General features: G+C 38.9%; 2 protein-coding genes and 1 long non-coding RNA gene across 5 annotated transcripts; 1 reads left to right on the top strand and 2 right to left on the bottom strand.

Moving 5' to 3' along the window:
* Positions 1-1,053: 1,053 nt before the first annotated feature.
* Positions 1,054-5,568, bottom strand: LOC135633235 (pentatricopeptide repeat-containing protein At5g66520-like). 2 transcript variants are annotated; one of them, XM_065142455.1, is made up of 2 exons: positions 5,228-5,568; positions 1,054-3,759 (listed from the first exon to the last, which is right to left on the bottom strand). In XM_065142455.1, exon 2 carries the CDS (start codon positions 3,613-3,615, stop codon positions 1,975-1,977), a length of 1,641 nt encoding a protein of 546 aa, XP_064998527.1. In that variant the 5' UTR covers positions 3,616-3,759; positions 5,228-5,568; the 3' UTR covers positions 1,054-1,974. The 2 variants fall into 2 exon arrangements, with proteins under 2 accessions (XP_064998527.1, XP_064998526.1); XM_065142454.1 differs by having other exon boundaries at positions 1,054-3,666; positions 5,228-5,567.
* Positions 5,569-5,959: 391 nt separating this feature from the next.
* LOC135632889 (uncharacterized) lies at positions 5,960-13,780 on the top strand. Of its 2 annotated transcripts, XR_010494846.1 has the most exons (3): positions 6,573-6,970; positions 7,121-7,345; positions 13,645-13,780. XR_010494846.1 is itself a non-coding variant. In XM_065141740.1 (2 exons), exon 1 carries the CDS (start codon positions 6,165-6,167, stop codon positions 6,915-6,917), a length of 753 nt encoding a protein of 250 aa, XP_064997812.1. In that variant the 5' UTR covers positions 5,960-6,164; the 3' UTR covers positions 6,918-6,970; positions 7,121-7,487. The 2 variants fall into 2 exon arrangements, 1 of the variants encoding a protein (XP_064997812.1); XM_065141740.1 differs by lacking the exon at positions 13,645-13,780 and having other exon boundaries at positions 5,960-6,970; positions 7,121-7,487.
* LOC135632890 (uncharacterized) lies at positions 7,573-8,556 on the bottom strand. The gene is made up of 2 exons (XR_010494847.1): positions 8,134-8,556; positions 7,573-8,035 (listed from the first exon to the last, which is right to left on the bottom strand). It is a non-coding gene; the product is annotated as an uncharacterized LOC135632890 (long non-coding RNA).
* Positions 13,781-17,256: the final 3,476 nt, after the last annotated feature.

The following is a 17,256-nucleotide window of genomic DNA, read 5'->3' as shown; positions in this document are numbered from 1 at the left end:
AGCAGCCCACACGCTCGGTACAATGTAGACAGGGAGAGGTGACACCCGATTGATTGTTGTCCCCATGTACTGTAATTATTAGGGTTTATGTTCTGCCCTCGCCTTTCTTCAACCTGTTCCTCTCACTCCTTGTCTGCTTCTGTCTTTAATGGCTTCCGCCATGTTGCTCTCTGCCTTTCTCCTCACCTAACGCTGCTTGCAGAACCAGCAAAGTCAAACCATTTTGGGGTATCCAAGAAAACATGAACCAAGACCATGCAGCTTCCCATTACTTAAGATATGTGATGAACGCTTCTTCTCACTGCAAGGCCACATCTGCATGCATGCATGCATCATCATCATCATCATCATCATGAAGTATGCTTCAGATCATTTTTAACCCTAAGAGGAAAAAAAAAGAATTACTAATTAAATAAGAGAACCTCTTTTTGCACGCACAATCTGAGACTTATGTGTGACATTATTTCTCATGATTTATCTCCATTAATTATGATGAGCAAGATGTCTTTTGAGGGTTCCTTTGTGGATTTATCTAATGCACAACTAAAATATTTTTTATAAAAAAAATGTTTCAGAATTTTTATAAAAAATTTCTAATTTTTAAAAAATTATTGATGTTTCTTTTTTTTTTCTAAAATGTATCTCCTGTATTATTTATGTATCCAAAATGAATTTTCTTTATTTCTTTGACTAATATATGATTTTTTTTGGAACTTGGATTACAATATCTATTATGTTAAAAAGAATTAGACAATAATTTTTTTCAAAGAATTAGTGAAAAATATGATTCAAACAACCTTAGAATAAATTATCAAAATCTTTGCTAATTAAGTTATTTCTATTATATGATCATTACAAACATTATGTATATAGTCAGAAATAAATTGAGAACTGTTGTACAGAGAAAGAGTAAAAATGAGAAAACTTAGAAAAAAAGTGACTTTAGCATTTGTTTTTATAAATTTATGCTTAGCATATGCATCAGCACAACAACTAAAAACTTATATATCATTATGATTAATCTTCGTCGTTAACTAATTCGAACTTCCAACGGCATTAGTATTCTCTTACATTTATTATGATAAACATAAATATTAAGAACATCTTTGAAAAATAAGTGTTAATGGGAGAGATACATGTTAAGATCACAAGATTTACAAGGTCAAATACTGCATTTATAATCTTTGAAAAAATAAATATGCAAAAATTTCCTTGAAGGAAAAAAGAAATCAGGGTGCCATTGAGCAGCCACTCATTGCCATTACAGCTATCCGCTTCCTTGCACCAAAATCCTCTTCTTATCAACAAGACAGTGATATATTCCCCTGTCACAAGGTGACAAACTCCTGGGGGTTCATCTGTCTCTCTCTCTCTCTCTCTCTCTCTCTCTCTGTGAAGGGAAGAATCCCGCATGACTTGCCCATAAAGTTCCCTTGCCATCCATCTCCTCAGCCATCCTTTCTGATGCTGATACCATGACCCATTACTGCACAAAACAGCTCCAAGAGCTGGTGATCCTTCCCCCAACTGTTGAACAGAGAACATGCAACTCAAGAAGATTGATTCCATTACCCCCTAACCATGAATAATCCACGTCAAGTCATCCTCAGGCTACTTACCAATTCTTGCTGATCCCATCGATTTGCAGAACAGCTCTAGATGTCAATGATCCTTCCACAAGTATTGATAAAGAAGGTGCGGCTCAAGAAGATTCCCTTCTCTTAATCATGCATTACCAATGTTTTCCTCAGGAGCTCATCAAGTGAAGGTATTGTAATGGGAGCAATTGGTGGCAGGAAGTCCTGTAACAAAGATATCATCCAAGTCGACCATCGTCAAGATGACTCTGAACCATGTAAAACTTTGTCCATCTCCTAGAAGTTTATAACCAGCTGCATTCTCGTGACTGATTGACCAGAGTACCCAAGCTTCATCAAAATGTATAACTCAACATTGGGATCAAGCTGATATTACCTATACCAGCTGCAAAGACAGATGCCGCAATACAGCATGGATGCTCTTGCTGTGTGGATGTGTTGCATCTCCTATCAAGAAGTCATTAACTTGACCATTAACCTCAATCCAGCTGCAGCCTGCTGTTTTGGGCACTTTCCCTCTCATCAAGCGCCTGATCTCAGCAACCCTATCCCACAAATGGGCTCTAGCAAACAGATTAGATAGAATGACATAATTACCAGGATTTACCGGCTCAATCCGAAATAGTTCCTGAGCTGCAACTCTTCCAACATCTATGTTACTATGTATCCTGCATGCATTCAGCAAGGCTCCCCAAACACCTGCATGTGGTTTAATTGACATACGCTTTACCAAGTCATATGCATCTTCAACTAGTCCTGCTCGACCATATAGATCAACCATGCAAGCATAGTGGTCAGCAGATGGCTCAATTGCATAATCTCTGCTCATGCATTCAAAGTATCTATGCCCAATTTCGACGAGTCCAGCATGGCTGCATGCACTTAAGATGCCCAGGAAGGTGATTGTGTCCGGTTGGATCCCTGCATCTAGCATTTCAGAGAAAGACTTTATGGCATCTTCCCCAAGCCCATGACTGGCTAATCCTAGGATAATTATGTTGTATGACACCACATCCTTGATTGGGATCTCAGAGAACGCCCGAAAAGCCTCATATACGTTGCCACATTTAGCATACATGTCAACCAATGAATTGAACACATAGCAGTTCATTTCAATACAACTTTTCTCCAAGAATCCATGCAGTTGTCTTGCAATTTCTAATGTTCCTAAATGTCCACAAGCAGACATCAATATGGCCATGCTGATATGGTTAGGTTTTACAGTTGCTAAGCACATTTCCTTGAAAAGTTGTATAGCTTCATCCCATTCTCCATTACAGCAGTACCCAGCAACTAGTGCATTCCAGGAACTAATCTCTCTTTCTGGCATCTGATCAAAGAGTTCTCTAGAACTTGGTGTATCTCCACGACTCGCATAGCCAGATATCATAAGATTCCACGAGACCGAATCCCTGTCAGCCATCTCATCAAAAAGGTCTCGTGCAGCTTTCATATTATCAGCCTTAATATAGCTTGTGATCACCGTGTTATACGACACAATGTTATATTCAGGGAAAGTCCCTAACAGTCGTGAAGCTTCTTGGGTCCAACCAAACTTTGTGTACAAGTCCACTAATGTTGCTTGGACATAAATGGAGGAATTAAATCCAAGTTTAGTAGAATGACCATGAATTTGATTGCCTTCTTGTATGGCCTTCATAAATGAGCATGCTCTGAGCACAGAGGACAGTGTAAAATGATTTGGATGAGATCCCTTTTGATGCATCATTCTGTATATTATAATTGCTTCTCTGGTTACCTCTGATTGATAGCTCGAGTAAGATGTGATAATTGCTGTCCAAAGGAAAACATTTGCAGAAGTAATAAGGCTGTCGAATATCATGCGAGCATAACCTCTCTCGCCCAATTTTTTATTGCAAAACGTTATCAGCTTGACTGCCACATAATTATCACGATTAAACCCATTGAGGAATATTTGAGCATGTACTTGCTGCAGTGATCTCAATGATGTGCATCTTTCAAGGCATTTCAAAGAATTTTCTAGAATTACAGACATTCAGGTGAGTCAATAATCACTTTGATTTGACAGCAACGCATCTCCAAAATCCTATCCAGAATGGCAACGGAGCTCTTAGTAAGCAAACCTAAATTATTCTACAAAATGGTGATGAGAGTTAAACAACCCAAGAATTTGCAGCACCTACATGTAACAACACAGAAAACATGTCGAACACAGACAAAGTAAATCCAGATAAAATACACCAAACGACCCAGTACTCCAAAACATGCTTGAAAAGATAGTACCAGAAGAAATCAGTAAACATGACAACTTTCAGTCAAAAGTTCCTAAGGATTATGATCATGAAATTCAATGAGTAATACAAAAGGCAAATATAATAGACACAGATGGAAAACTATAAGAGGCTCCAATTGACAGCCAAATCTTTTAGAGGCAGTTAATATTAAAGAGAACATGCTTTTGTGCAAAAATTTAATAAAAGAAGCATATACTTATGATGCCAGTGATCTCATTTTAAACAAACAAGATGCCGGACGAATGCTTGAATATGGTCATATGGAAACTACAGATGCCCTCCTGTGAGTTCTAGACCAAAGCATTTCTCTGTAATCAAAGGAACTAAAAACGAGTATCCTAGGAGAAAATGATGTTAGAGAAAATTCTAAATGAAATCCATGCACATACGTGTACTTAGATGCTCCAATAGAAACATACCAAACCACCATTAAATCAACAAAAAGTCTAATAACCGATATCTCTAACCCCAAATATGATCATGAAAAGGGAAGGCTAATAGATTCTAAAACAAAGACAGACCTATATATGCCCATATTCAATTTGACAAATGTCCAGGTCACCCACAAGTTACAAGATGCGATATCAAGGAATAAGACACTAAGAAATTTATGGATGGTTACATAGTTTGAAACTGAGTGTAGGAACAATTTTAGAACAATTGATAACTCATTAATGTTAACATCGTCATTTACGTTGAAGATGGACACATGTAATTTGCAAAAGAACATTAGGTGAAACTTAAGGCAGCTAACGTTTGACACATAGTCATACACCAATCATGTAATCAAAGGAAAAATCACTGATCCTTTGACAACTTGTTTTATCTCACTTCTCTGAAAGACATTGTTATCTCCACGGATCCAAAATAATTAAAAGAAAGTTAATTACGTCTCTAGCATTTTCCAATCCTATTTATTTTCGCAGACTGACGTGATTGAAGCCGTAGGAACCTAAATCCTTCAACCCCTCTGCCATCAAAATTCCAGCTTTTAATGACCTCCATGAACAAGCCTATACAATCATTTTATCAGAATCATATCCAACAAAGCAGAAATGTTCTGATGATTTATACTGTACCAATCAATTTTGAATCCCAAAAGAGCTGATAGCACTCGCCACGGATCGTTTATTCGTTATTCCTCAATCAACCAGCATCCGGAGTACACAGAAACTTATTACTATCAGAGTCAAGATTGAGCGCGGCCTTACAATATCGATTCGGCAGAAAATTGTCAACTTGATACAGCAAAACACAGCATGTTCGAATGGGAAGATCAAAACGTCGCAAAACTAAATTCAATCTGAGAAAATAAAAAGCACAGAAACGTAACAGAGTGGACCAAGAAGAAACCTCTTCAACAGAGGGAGATAAGACTCCAGCTTGAGGTTTCGAAGCGGTGCAAAGGACATCGTTTGCCCTACACGGAGGAGCGGCCAAGCTCGGGGGAGACCCGCAGCGGCGTCGCCTTTGCCTCGAGGCCTGACGAGGAACCGTCGGCTTTAATTGTCGGCTCTTCGTTCCACTCCGGTTCGGTTCCGAACCGGTCTTAATTAGCCGAAGTTAGGAATGAGAGAGATAGCTAATAGCTTCCGAACCGGTCTTAGCGAGCCATTGGAATCGAACCAAAACCCAAAACCCTACTCGAACGAACCGGACCGTCGCCTCCCTCGTGCGTTCCGATTCGTACACAGCTTCAGACGCAGCATGGAAGAACGGCGGCGGCGAAGGCAGGCAGCAGCGACACCGGTATACCATCCACGAAGCAGTCCTCAACAACTACAGCCCCCGCCCCCTTCCACCACCACCACCGTAGCGTCGGCAAGATTTGTTTTAGTGTAATACCTCAATTTAATCTTACATCCCCGATTTAAATCAGTTTATAAATATTAGATGGATATCTTATTAATTTCAAATTAAATATATTAGATCATATGATTTTAGATTCATAAAATTAATGCATCCTTTTATAACATATGGAATCTAATATTTGACACATCCAATTATAACATATGAAATCTAATATCGTAACACACCTGATTTAACAAGTCTACAATAGTAAAGTGGTTAATTTGGATTTAAAGATTTTACACTAATGATTGAACTTCAATAAAATTAATAAATTAATTATTTTTCTGAATCGAATATGATTCGAATAAGAAATAATTATTTATGACTGAAGCAGGAGGTCATCACCTGGATCCAGTGCCGGCCATGCGCCTCCTACTGCCACCGGCAGCAAAAGCCTATCTTCGACGCCCCCTCGCTCGTCTACGTACTCCAGCATCTCATGCAGCTCCGCTACTGTTCCGACCTCGACGTCTCCGGTTGCAGCTCGTCCACCTGCCTCTACGGGGGGCAGTACGGCCACAAGTACTACACCATCGGCTTCTTCGCCCAGGACAAGCTCACGCTGACCTCCGCCGACGTAATTCCCAATTTTCCGTTGGGGTGCGGCCAGAGGAACCGCGGATTCTTCGGGAAGCTTGCGGGGCTGCTGGGCCTCGGCCGCGAAAGGACGTCGCTGGTCATGCAGGCCGACCGAAAGTGCGGCGGAGTCTTCGCCTACTGCCTGCTGTCGAAATCGAGCTCCGCGGGCTACTTGACGTTCGGCCGCGACGGCTACCCCGCGTCTTACTACCTCGACTTGATAGCTGTAACCGTCGGCGGCAGAGTCTTCCACGTCTTACTACATCCACTGTGTTCTCCAAACACGGAACGATCATTGTCTCCGGCATGGTCATCAGCTGGCTGCCTCCGACCTCATACTCCGCGCTCCGGTCGGCTTTCCGGCCGGGGATGTCGAGCTCCAAGACGAACCGCGGGGATCGAACCAAAACTAAAAACTCTAAGCAAGCGAACCGGACCGTTCCGCACCGACTTCCTTTTGCATCCCTATGCGTACGCAGCTTCAGAAAGGGCCGAAGATTGCGGTCTCCGCGTCCCCAGCCGGGGATGGCAGCGGCAAATGCAGCAGCGACGGCGGCGGGGGACTGGATGGATCGTCCTGCGGCCACTCCTCGAAGCAGTCCTCAACAACTAGGGTCATCACCACTGCGTCAAGCAGCCCGGCCGTCCTCCAGGATCGTGGCGTCGGTAATATTTTCTTTCCCATCAACCTTCTGTCTGTGCGCCCATCCTTATCCTCATCCCCTGACGCCTTATCTCTCTCTCAACTAGTGATCCCATCTTGCTCTCCTTCGGTCATCTGCCTCGCCACTAAAGATTTCTTGTTCTTGTTCCCAGGTCTCCTTCAAGAAGCTGAACAAGAGCCACCACGCCGCGGCCCGTGTGAAATTCCCCGCTGTCCGTCCTCCATGCGCCTCTCCGCTTCTTCACTGCCTTAAACAAGACCGACGTCTGCCGCCCTCTGATCGCCATCTCGGCACGTTGGAAAGGACGCCTTTCCGACAGCAGAGCGGGAGATCCCTGCTTCTTGATCGAGATCCTCTTCGGAGGCATCATTTCCAGGTAAAAGACGAAACACATTCTTGGATCATATGTCACTGGTTTCTGCTTTCCAGATTGCTCAAAAAAGGAATAATTCTGAATTTTCTTTACTAAATGCTTCAATCTCTATTCTTGATTTCTTGGTTTAATGATTCTTGAAGCCGAAAACTTCTTGGTTTTCTGTTGGTCACCTTATTCCATTTGCTGAGTTCTGTTTCCTCTTTCATGAATCACACCACTTGCTTGCATCTAATCTGTCTTTTAAATTTACTCAGTTGTATGCTTGTAATCTTTATATTACATTTATTCTGTTCTTCGTTAATTCAGTTCTTGATCTCCATTGGCTAGAAATGAGAGTAAGAAAGGAAGATCTATATCTAGCTAATCTTGAATAAAATCCACTCTTAGTGATAGCATATAAGATTTTTCCAACTGTACGAAGAAATCTCATTGATCTGCACGAAGAAATCTTGTTAACATGTATAAATAGTAATCATGTCAATAAACTTTTATCAAGTTTTGTAATCACGTTCCAATTTATCATGAAATCAGAGCTTCTTGCTTAGACCAAGCTCTCTTCTCGCTATCCGACGATAGCAATCGCTCCTCATCGAGTCCTGCCACCTCCCGACGAAGAACCTTAATTGCTTTTGCGGCGCCTCCGTCTTCTACTCCAATCGCTCATCCGCCCCTAACATCCCATCGTCGTTCCTGCAAAAGCATAACTTCTCCTTACTGTGGTCGATTTCTCACTCGAAGATGCCGCAGTTCATAGTGAGCTTGTGAACTTACAATACACTACTACTTACAGTGCTATCATGCCCCCGTCGCCATGGAACAGAGAAGCGGAAAGGAGGAAGAAACGTCGCCCTGCCTCTCCAGCCACGTCATGCTCTTCGCCCCATCGCACCCTAGCACTCTCCCTCCTTGCGACTCACAGAAGTTGCAGCCGCAACATAGATCTATGACACAAACTACAGTTCTCTCACCGATCTATGATAAGAACTGTAGATCTCTCACAAATCTGTAGTCGTAGCATAAACTTGTCAATTCTTCCTCCACCAATAGATCTCTGCTCAGGTCTGTTGAGATCTACTATTGCTTCTTCTTATCTGACGATTGCAATATTGCCTAGTTCAAGAGGCAATCGAGATTGATCATCACCAATGCCACCACCTGCCCAAGAAGCGACTCCCTGCTGATCTGCCGCATACTCTCAACTTGATTCCTCAGATCGGTACTTATCCTCAGGATGTCTGCGTCGCCTATCTCTAATGCTCCAATTAATGTCCCTGCAAGAAACCATAATACTTTTCAACATACAAGTCTTATCTCCGTCAATGCTGCAATTATAATCCCCATCAAATTATCCAAAGATGATAACTACGCATCTTGGTGTACATAATTTTTTAATCTCCTATTTGGATATGATCTACTAGGCTACGATGACGACTCTCTCAATTGTCCACCAGTGATGATCAACATCACAGGAGAACCTAGTCCAGTACCAAATCCGACTCACAAACTGTGGTTATGCCAAGATCATCTCATCCTCCAAGCAATTCAAGCCTCAGTCATTGGATCCATCACCCCACTCATATCTTCATATGATATTATTGCAGAAGAATGGTATAAGTTGCAAATCATCTTAATAAGTCGCTCGCGTACTCGCATACTTAGTCTCCTATCTAGTCTAATGAAAATAAAATGAAAACAAAACAAGAGGAAAGTATTATTGTTGATTATCTATAAAATATATAAGTTATCACCAATGACCTAGCTATGATAAGTCATTCTGTCAGTGACGAAGAAGTAATAGTCCACACCATAAGGGCCTAGGAGATAAGTACAAGGAACTAGTAGCAATAATTCAAGCATGTGTCTCACCGATGTCATTCGAAAAACTCTATAATAAGTTGACTGACTATTAGACATATTTAAAGTACGATGATGGGTTACCAGAACCAATCATCACAACTGAAGTCAGTCAAAAATTCAAGAGGAAAAGCAATCGGTATAACAAGAACATCAACAAAGGTTTGGCCAAGATGCCTCTTGAACCTATGGGTGCCAAACAAACCTCCCCTCATCCACATTATCAACATTTCAATCACAACTTTAATAACTATCAATGTGGCAACTTCAATAATCATCAGCCCTGGCGTCTTGACCACACAAACTAACAAAGAGTCGTCTGCCAACTGTGTGATAAAGTTGGACACTCCACAAAAGTTTATCGATCTCGACCCAAAGTTCCTGCTTCATCAAATTGGCCTCAAGCGAATCTCATGACTACTCCGACTATTAGTCAACATAATTGGATTATGGACTCTGGCGCCTCTCATCATATCATCTCTTATCTATAGAATTTGTCCATCCACAACAAATATGACGGAAATAAAGACATCATCATTAGTGATGGTAAATTAATCCTCATTACTCATACCGGTTCCACAATGCTTAATTCACATACTATAACTTTTACACTCGATGATGTTCTATGTGTATATCACATTAAAAGAAACCTAATTTTTGTTTCTCAATTCTGTAAACAAAATAATACCTCAATTGGATTCTTTCTTAACTCTTTTCTTCTCAAGGATTTGAGCATGGGGCATCCTTGATCCAATGCTAGAATAAAGATAACATTTACGAGTGGTTGTTAGCTCCACAAATAACCCAGCCCACTGTTTACTTTTTGAGTTGTAGCTCCAATTGATGTATGACATCGTCGTCTTGATCATCTCTCATCCTCTATCCAACATAAATTATTTTTTCGTTATTCTCTTTCTACTTTTAAAATAAGTAGTATTATAATTCATTGTGATACTTGTCTTAGCACTAAAAGTTATAAACTATTTTTTAGAACATCATTTATATCTTACTCTAAACCGTTTGAAATTATTTATATCGATGTTTGAGACCCTACCCCAACCACTTATTTTGACAAGTTTAGATCTTGTCATTTTCGTAGACTATTTTGCTAAGTATACGTGGTTATATCCTCTCCATCATAAATCTAAAGTTTCAATAATCTTTACCGACTTTAGAAAGTTGGTGGAGAACTTATTTCAATCTATAATTAAAATAATTTACTCTGATGACGGAGGTGAATATCAAGCCCTCATATCCTACCTTTCAGCTAGTGGTATAAACACCTCAAGTCACCCACACATACTCCTCAACTAGTTGGCTCTACCGAATGCAAACATCGTCATATAGTTGAAACTGGTCTTACACTTCTACATCAAACATCTATGTCATCAATCTTTTGGTCAGCAATATTTTAAACTACAGTCTATCTTATTAATCGTATACTCACTCTAGTCCTACAATATCAGTCACCATTTGAAAAAACTATTTCACAAACTTCTAAGAAACTCAAAAGTATTTGGTTATCTATGTTATCCACGGCTGTCTCTTTGCCTCACATAAGATAACACTAAGATTTAAGCCTTGTATTTGTTAGGATCAAGGTCACTAAGAGGGGGGGGTGAATTAGTGCAGTGGAAATCTTTCGACGATTAAAACTTCGAAAGCTGCGTTCGTTCGATAAAAATGATTTCGATGTAAAAGCCGATTCTAAGATTACTTTAACTTAAGATTAAGCGAGATGACGTTAAAGTAGATCTATGAAGGCAGTTTGCAGTTTATGATGGAAATCAGAATGCAAGCGCAAACTGAAATGCGATATTCGTATGATAAAACCAGTTTACGTCTAAATGCCGATTCTGAAGATACTGAACTTTGAGATATGTTTTATAAATGCGCAGAAGGCAGTTTGCAGTTATGATTGAAGTCTAAACGTAAACGTAAAATGAAATATGATGCTCGTACGAAAAAGTCGATTTACGTCTAAACGCATATTCGGAAAGCTCTAAACTTAGAAACTCGTTCGTTAAGAGCGCAGAGGGCAGTAAGCTATTAAGGAGGTTTGCAGTAAAGATAAAATGCTCAAAGTAAATGCAAACCGAGATTTAGAGTGGTTCGGTCAATCTTGACCTACTCCACTTTTGGCTTCCTCCACCGACGAGGTCACCGACGTCAACTAGAGGCCTTCCTTCAATAGGCGAAGGCCAACCATCCTTTTACAGTTTCACTCATTTTGACGGGCTTAGGAGACAACCCTTACAGAAATTTCTCTCCTCTCTTTACAACTCAAACTTTGAAGAATAAAAGGAGAACTTTTGGCCTTTACAACAATTTTGAGCTCTAAAAATCATAAAAAGATATCAAGATTTCGTGTGTAAGTTCTTCCTTTCAGTGCTGAATGGGTGGGGTATTTATAGGCCCCAACCCAGTTCAAATTTGGAGCTCAAAACTGTCAATTCCCGGAATTCCGAGATCAGGCAGTTGCACCTCCTGACTGGGGCGGTTGCACCTCTCTGCCAGAGCTCGAAGACCGAGCTCAGGCGGTTGCACCTCCTGACTGGGGTGGTTGCATCGCCTAGCAGAGCCCGAAACTTGAGCTCAGGCGGTGCCACCTCTTGTCAAGAGAGGTTGCACCGCCCAGTCTCGCTCGGAGACTGAGCCCAAGCGGTTGCACCTCCTGGCTGGGGCGGTTGCACCGCCCAGTCTCCTTGGGAGACTTAGCCCAGGCGGTGCTACCTCCTGGCTTGGGCGGTTGCACCTCCCACAGCAACCAGGGTCCGAATGGGTTGATCCATTCGGCCCAATTTGGGTTTTTCAGGGGCCCAATTGCCCCAAGATTAAGCTAATGGGATCACCTCCCATTTTCAACTTAATCATTAGTGCTAACTATGATAAATCCTAAGACAATTTCTGCAGCTTGCTCCGGTGCGTCAATCGCTTCTTCCGGCGAGTTTCCAGCGAACTTCTGTCGATCATCCGATGAACCCTCGGTGATGCTCCTGCGGACTTCCGGCAAACTCCTGGACTTGCGACGATCCACTTGGCGAGTTCCGACAAGCTTCTTTGGAAAGCTCATGGACTTCTCGGATTTGTTCCCGGAGAACCTCTGACGACTGTCCGAACTTCCGTCGAACTCTCGAACTCCCAACGTGATCATTGTCTTGACTCCGGTGCAACTCCTGCTGCATGTCTTTCTTCCATCGTAGTTAATCCTGCACACTTAAAATAAAACTTCGATCGAGACAATTAATCCTAAGCAATTAACCAAGTTGTCCGGCATGTCATTGGTCCCTCGACGCTTCGTCTGATTCTTCGGCGCATCGTCCTTTCCTACAGCCTATTGCCCAATCGGCCATTTGACTCCGCAACTCCGATATCCTTGGCACAATACCTACTCTTCTTGGCCCGATGCCCGAGTCCACAGCCTGAAGCCTTCTGTCGATACGTCGACTGATCCACTGGCTCGACGTCCAATCTTCTGACATGTTCCTCCGGCACAACATGATTTTCCTGCTTTAATTATCTCATCCTGATCGAAGCATCCTGCGTCACTCAAAACGCAGATTAAATCATAAACATATATCAAGTGGTTTCATTATCAAAATACGAGATTCAACAATCTCTCCCTTTTTGATGATGACAACTACTTGATGACGGAGTTAACCTTAACTCCCAGAGTGTAAACAAACTCCCCCTATCAATATGCCATATTGATAGAATCTTGAATTCAAACTGAATTCAAGTCATTGCAATATTCATCATAAATACTTGCAACACGTCATCATGAACTTATGCATAAACTATCAACATACTTCTCCCCCTTTGTCATCAACAAAAAAGAGAAGTGCCACGATCAAGTGTTTGTGATATTGGTTCAACTCATTGCATGAAAAACATAATATCAAGTTTTATCATCATGCAAGTTTGCTATTATCAAATATCAACATGTAAAATTACGATGTAAGCTTTTGATATCATAACGCAAACATTTCAAGTGTTTATCAATTGTAGCATTTCATCACATGGTAAGATATCAACGCGTAAAATTACGATACAAGTTCTTGATATCTTAACGCATGATGCAAACATGGCATAATGCAAGTTTGGCAATCATAGCATCAATTCATATATCTCTTGATGATGCAAGCATTGTAAATATGACAATCATATCAATTTATATATCTCTTGATGATGCAAGCATAGCATCAGAGTTCATAGCATCAATTCATATATTTCTCCCCCTTTGTCATCAACAAAACAGAGAACGATATAAGCAAATTTTAAGCATAAGTGCTTGTAATTATTCATGTCAGAACTAGGTTCATGTCATTTTCCAACAGTGAGTGATAGGTTATCAATTATACAAACATCTCAAGGAAAACATGACATGGAGATAGTTTTGAAAACTTCTTCCTTTTTTTTATTTATTTGTTATTATCTTTTTGCAGGAAGGAGGAAGACTATTTGTTATACATGCTATTTGTGAGTTTACTTCGAGTGAAGTTAGAATCGATGAGAGATTAAATCATGCTTCATTTTTACAAGGACCAAGATATGTATGTGAAACAAATCCTTGCAAGTAAAAACACTTTCATCTATATTCATCAAATCCATTTCTCAAAAAAAATATTTTTCACATGATATGTGTACGAGAGATGTATTTGCTAGTTAATTACATATGTCAAAAATCAATGATATGAACTAAACTTGATATGACATATGCTTGTTAAGTTTGGAAGAGTGTAAACTTGATATGTTAGGATCAAGAGAATCCGAAGATGAAATTTGACTCTTTCTTGCATTCGGAAAAGGTTTTGCAATAGATATTCAATTACAATCATGAAGGTAAAGCATGCTTGTTATCATGGAAGTTTTGTATTCAAGCACATAATTTCCAACATGTAATTGTGTAAAATCATTATGTCAATCAAGTGATTTGATCATTCAATCAAGAAAGTTCAAAAAATAATTTTAACACGTTCAATCATTAGGACATATTTTTGCCATAGTTTTTCAAATACAATCACGAAGATAAGGCATGTTCATCATTATAGTAGTACGATGGCAAGTTTACAATTTTAAGACACGCAAGCTAGTAATTTTGAGATGTTCAAGAAAGCAACTCTTGCTTCATGAAATATAAGTTTTGCTACATGTGCAAGTTCTACATCATGCAAGCTAGTGAATCTTATAACATTTTAGAACATGCATAATTACCAAAGCATCATAAATTTTAATGATGTGCAAAATTACAAATTTTGCATGATTGCATTTGTGTGTCTTGAGATTTGCAAGATAGCACTTCTTGGTGATGTTCAAGATAGCAATTTCTTCTCTTTTAAGAAGTGTAATTTTTGCTTTCTTCTTGAATTGTGCAAGCTAGCTATCTCCCCTTTTGTCATTGTCAAAAAGAAGGAAAAAACCTTTACATCAATTTTTAAATCATGACAAAGGTTAATATCAATCTCATTTGTGCATCATTATATTTTCAAATTAAAACATGCACATTTTCAAAACATATAAACTCATTATTATATGCATGATTCCAAATCATCATTCATATTATTTCAATCATTGTTTCACTCATCACTATAGCTTATCATGCATAATATGTAAAACCATCTAACATGATATAAACATTTATTTATTTAATTTTTTTTTAAGCATTCATGATACACATCATACATTATCATAATAAAAAAGCATATGCATCATTCCAAATCATAAATATTTCAAATCATCATGGTATTAATTTGTCACATTGCATCCTACCATGCATGATCGAAACTTCTCATTTGCATACATCAAAATAAATTCATGAATATCTCATGCATTCATATCATCACTTGAGGAATATTGAAAAGAAATAATTGGGCGATGAGATAAATATTTCATGAATACAAAGAATTGCATAAAAATCATATTATGAATACAAGGAATACAAGTCACAATCATTCAAGAGAAAAATCATCATTCATTCAATTTGATAAATCAAGATCATGATTTTGATAAAACTCATTTCAAATTTAAATCATCAAAATCATTTTTATGGCTCACAAAATTTATAACATAAATAGATTCATGATTTCATTGATAATATATTTTCCCCCTTTTTAAGTGTTTTATTTTAAGTGGTCGATTTCATGTTAGCATGCCTTTTCATTTATGAAAACATGCATCAACTTTTTTTTTAAAGCCACTGTTATTATCATGAAAATCGATAATCCATAAATATCAAGAATCATCATACATAATTTCAAAAATATATACTCATTAATCATAACTTCAAATTAAACATGATTTCATATACTCAATCGAGAAATAACAATGGAAATCAACATGATACACATTATTACTTCTCAACCACATATAGCATGATTTCATAAGATATTTTTAATCAAAATCATTTTGTTTATCATAAACATGCAATTTTCATGATTATTTTCAAAATTACTAGAATGATAAACATGATTCCTAATTGTTTGTATTTTCATTATAGAATTATTAAACATGCAATTTTTAAGAAAATTAAAAAAGAAAAATGTTTTATGAAAAGCATCATGTAATTTCAAAGTAAATTAAAGGCATTTTGATTACCTCAGCGTCGAAAGGCGTAAAGGCGTAGTTTGCCACCTCGCCTTTGTTGATTTTCTCCTCATCTTCGGAGGAGCTCGATTCATCCCAATTTTTGTTCTTCTTCTTGCGTTCAAAGCAATTAGTTCCATTCTTTTTACTTTTTAATTTTTGTTTCATTTGTAGTTTAAGTTCACCATCACTTGAGCTTATACTCGAGTGGTCTTCAAATGTTCTATGTCCCAAATCCTTCCTGTTCTTTGGAAGGTGGTTCTCAAGTTCTTCACGTGTATTGCACGTCATTTCATATGTGATCAATGAACCAATTAGTTCTTCAAGTGGAAAAATATTTAAATCTTTTGTTTCTTGTAAAGCCGTTACTTTTGAATCCCACTTCTTAGAAAGAGAACGCAAAATCTTGTTCATAAGTTCAGAATTCAAAAAAACATTTGCCAAGAGCTCTTAAACCATTGACGACATCCGTAAAACGGGTGTACATGTCACCAATAGTTTTGCTTGGCTTCATTTGAAAAAGCTCGAAATCATGCAGTAAAATATTAACTTTCGAGTCTTTGACTCTACTAGTTCCCTCGTGCGTGATTTCAAGAGTGCGCCAAATATCGAAAGTCGTTTCGCACAAAGAAACCCGATTGAACTCATTTTTGTCCAAAGCGCAAAATAAGGCATTCATAGCCTTTGCGTTTAAAGAAAAATGCTTCTTCTCTAAATCCGACCATTCGATCATTGGAAGAGAAGACTTCGAAAAACCGTTTTCGACAAGATTCCAAAGTTCAACATCCATAGAAGTAAGAAAGATCCTCATTCGGGTCTTCCAATAGGTGTAGTCCAATCCGTTAAACAACGGTGGACGAAAAATCGAAAAGCCCTCTTGAAAGCCATGATGAGTCATTTCTCTCGGGTGTAAGTCCGAAATGAGAAATACCGGGCTCTGATACCAATTGTTAGGATCAAGAGCACTAAGAGCGGGGGGTGAATTAGTGCAGTGGAAATCTTTCGACGATTAAAACTTCGAAAGCTGCGTTCGTTCGATAAAAACAATTTCGATGTAAAAGCCGATTCTAAGATTACTTTAACTTAAGATTAAGTGAGATGATGTTAAAGTAGATCTATGAAGGCAGTTTGCAGTTTATGATGGAAATCAGAATGCAAGCGCAAACTGAAATGCGATGTTCGTACGATAAAACCAGTTTACGTCTAAATGCCGATTATGAAGATACTGAACTTTGAGATATGTTTTATAAATGCGCAGAAGGCAGTTTGCAGTTATGATTGAAGTCTAAACGTAAATGTAAACTGAAATATGATGCTCGTACGAAAAAGCCGATTTACGTCTAAACGCAGATTCGGAAAGCTCTAAACTTAGAAACTCGTTCGTTAAGAGCGCAGAGGGCAGTAAGCTATTAAGGAGGTTTGTAGTAAAGATAAAATGCTCAAAGTAAATGCAAACCGAGATTTAGAGTGGTTCG

Source organism: Musa acuminata, chromosome BXJ3-3 (assembly GCF_036884655.1).
Source record: "Musa acuminata AAA Group cultivar baxijiao chromosome BXJ3-3, Cavendish_Baxijiao_AAA, whole genome shotgun sequence".
Classification (NCBI taxonomy): domain Eukaryota; kingdom Viridiplantae; phylum Streptophyta; class Magnoliopsida; order Zingiberales; family Musaceae; genus Musa; species Musa acuminata.
The sequence above is the reverse complement of the archived record's forward strand: the minus strand, read 5'-3'. Positions and strand labels throughout refer to the sequence as shown.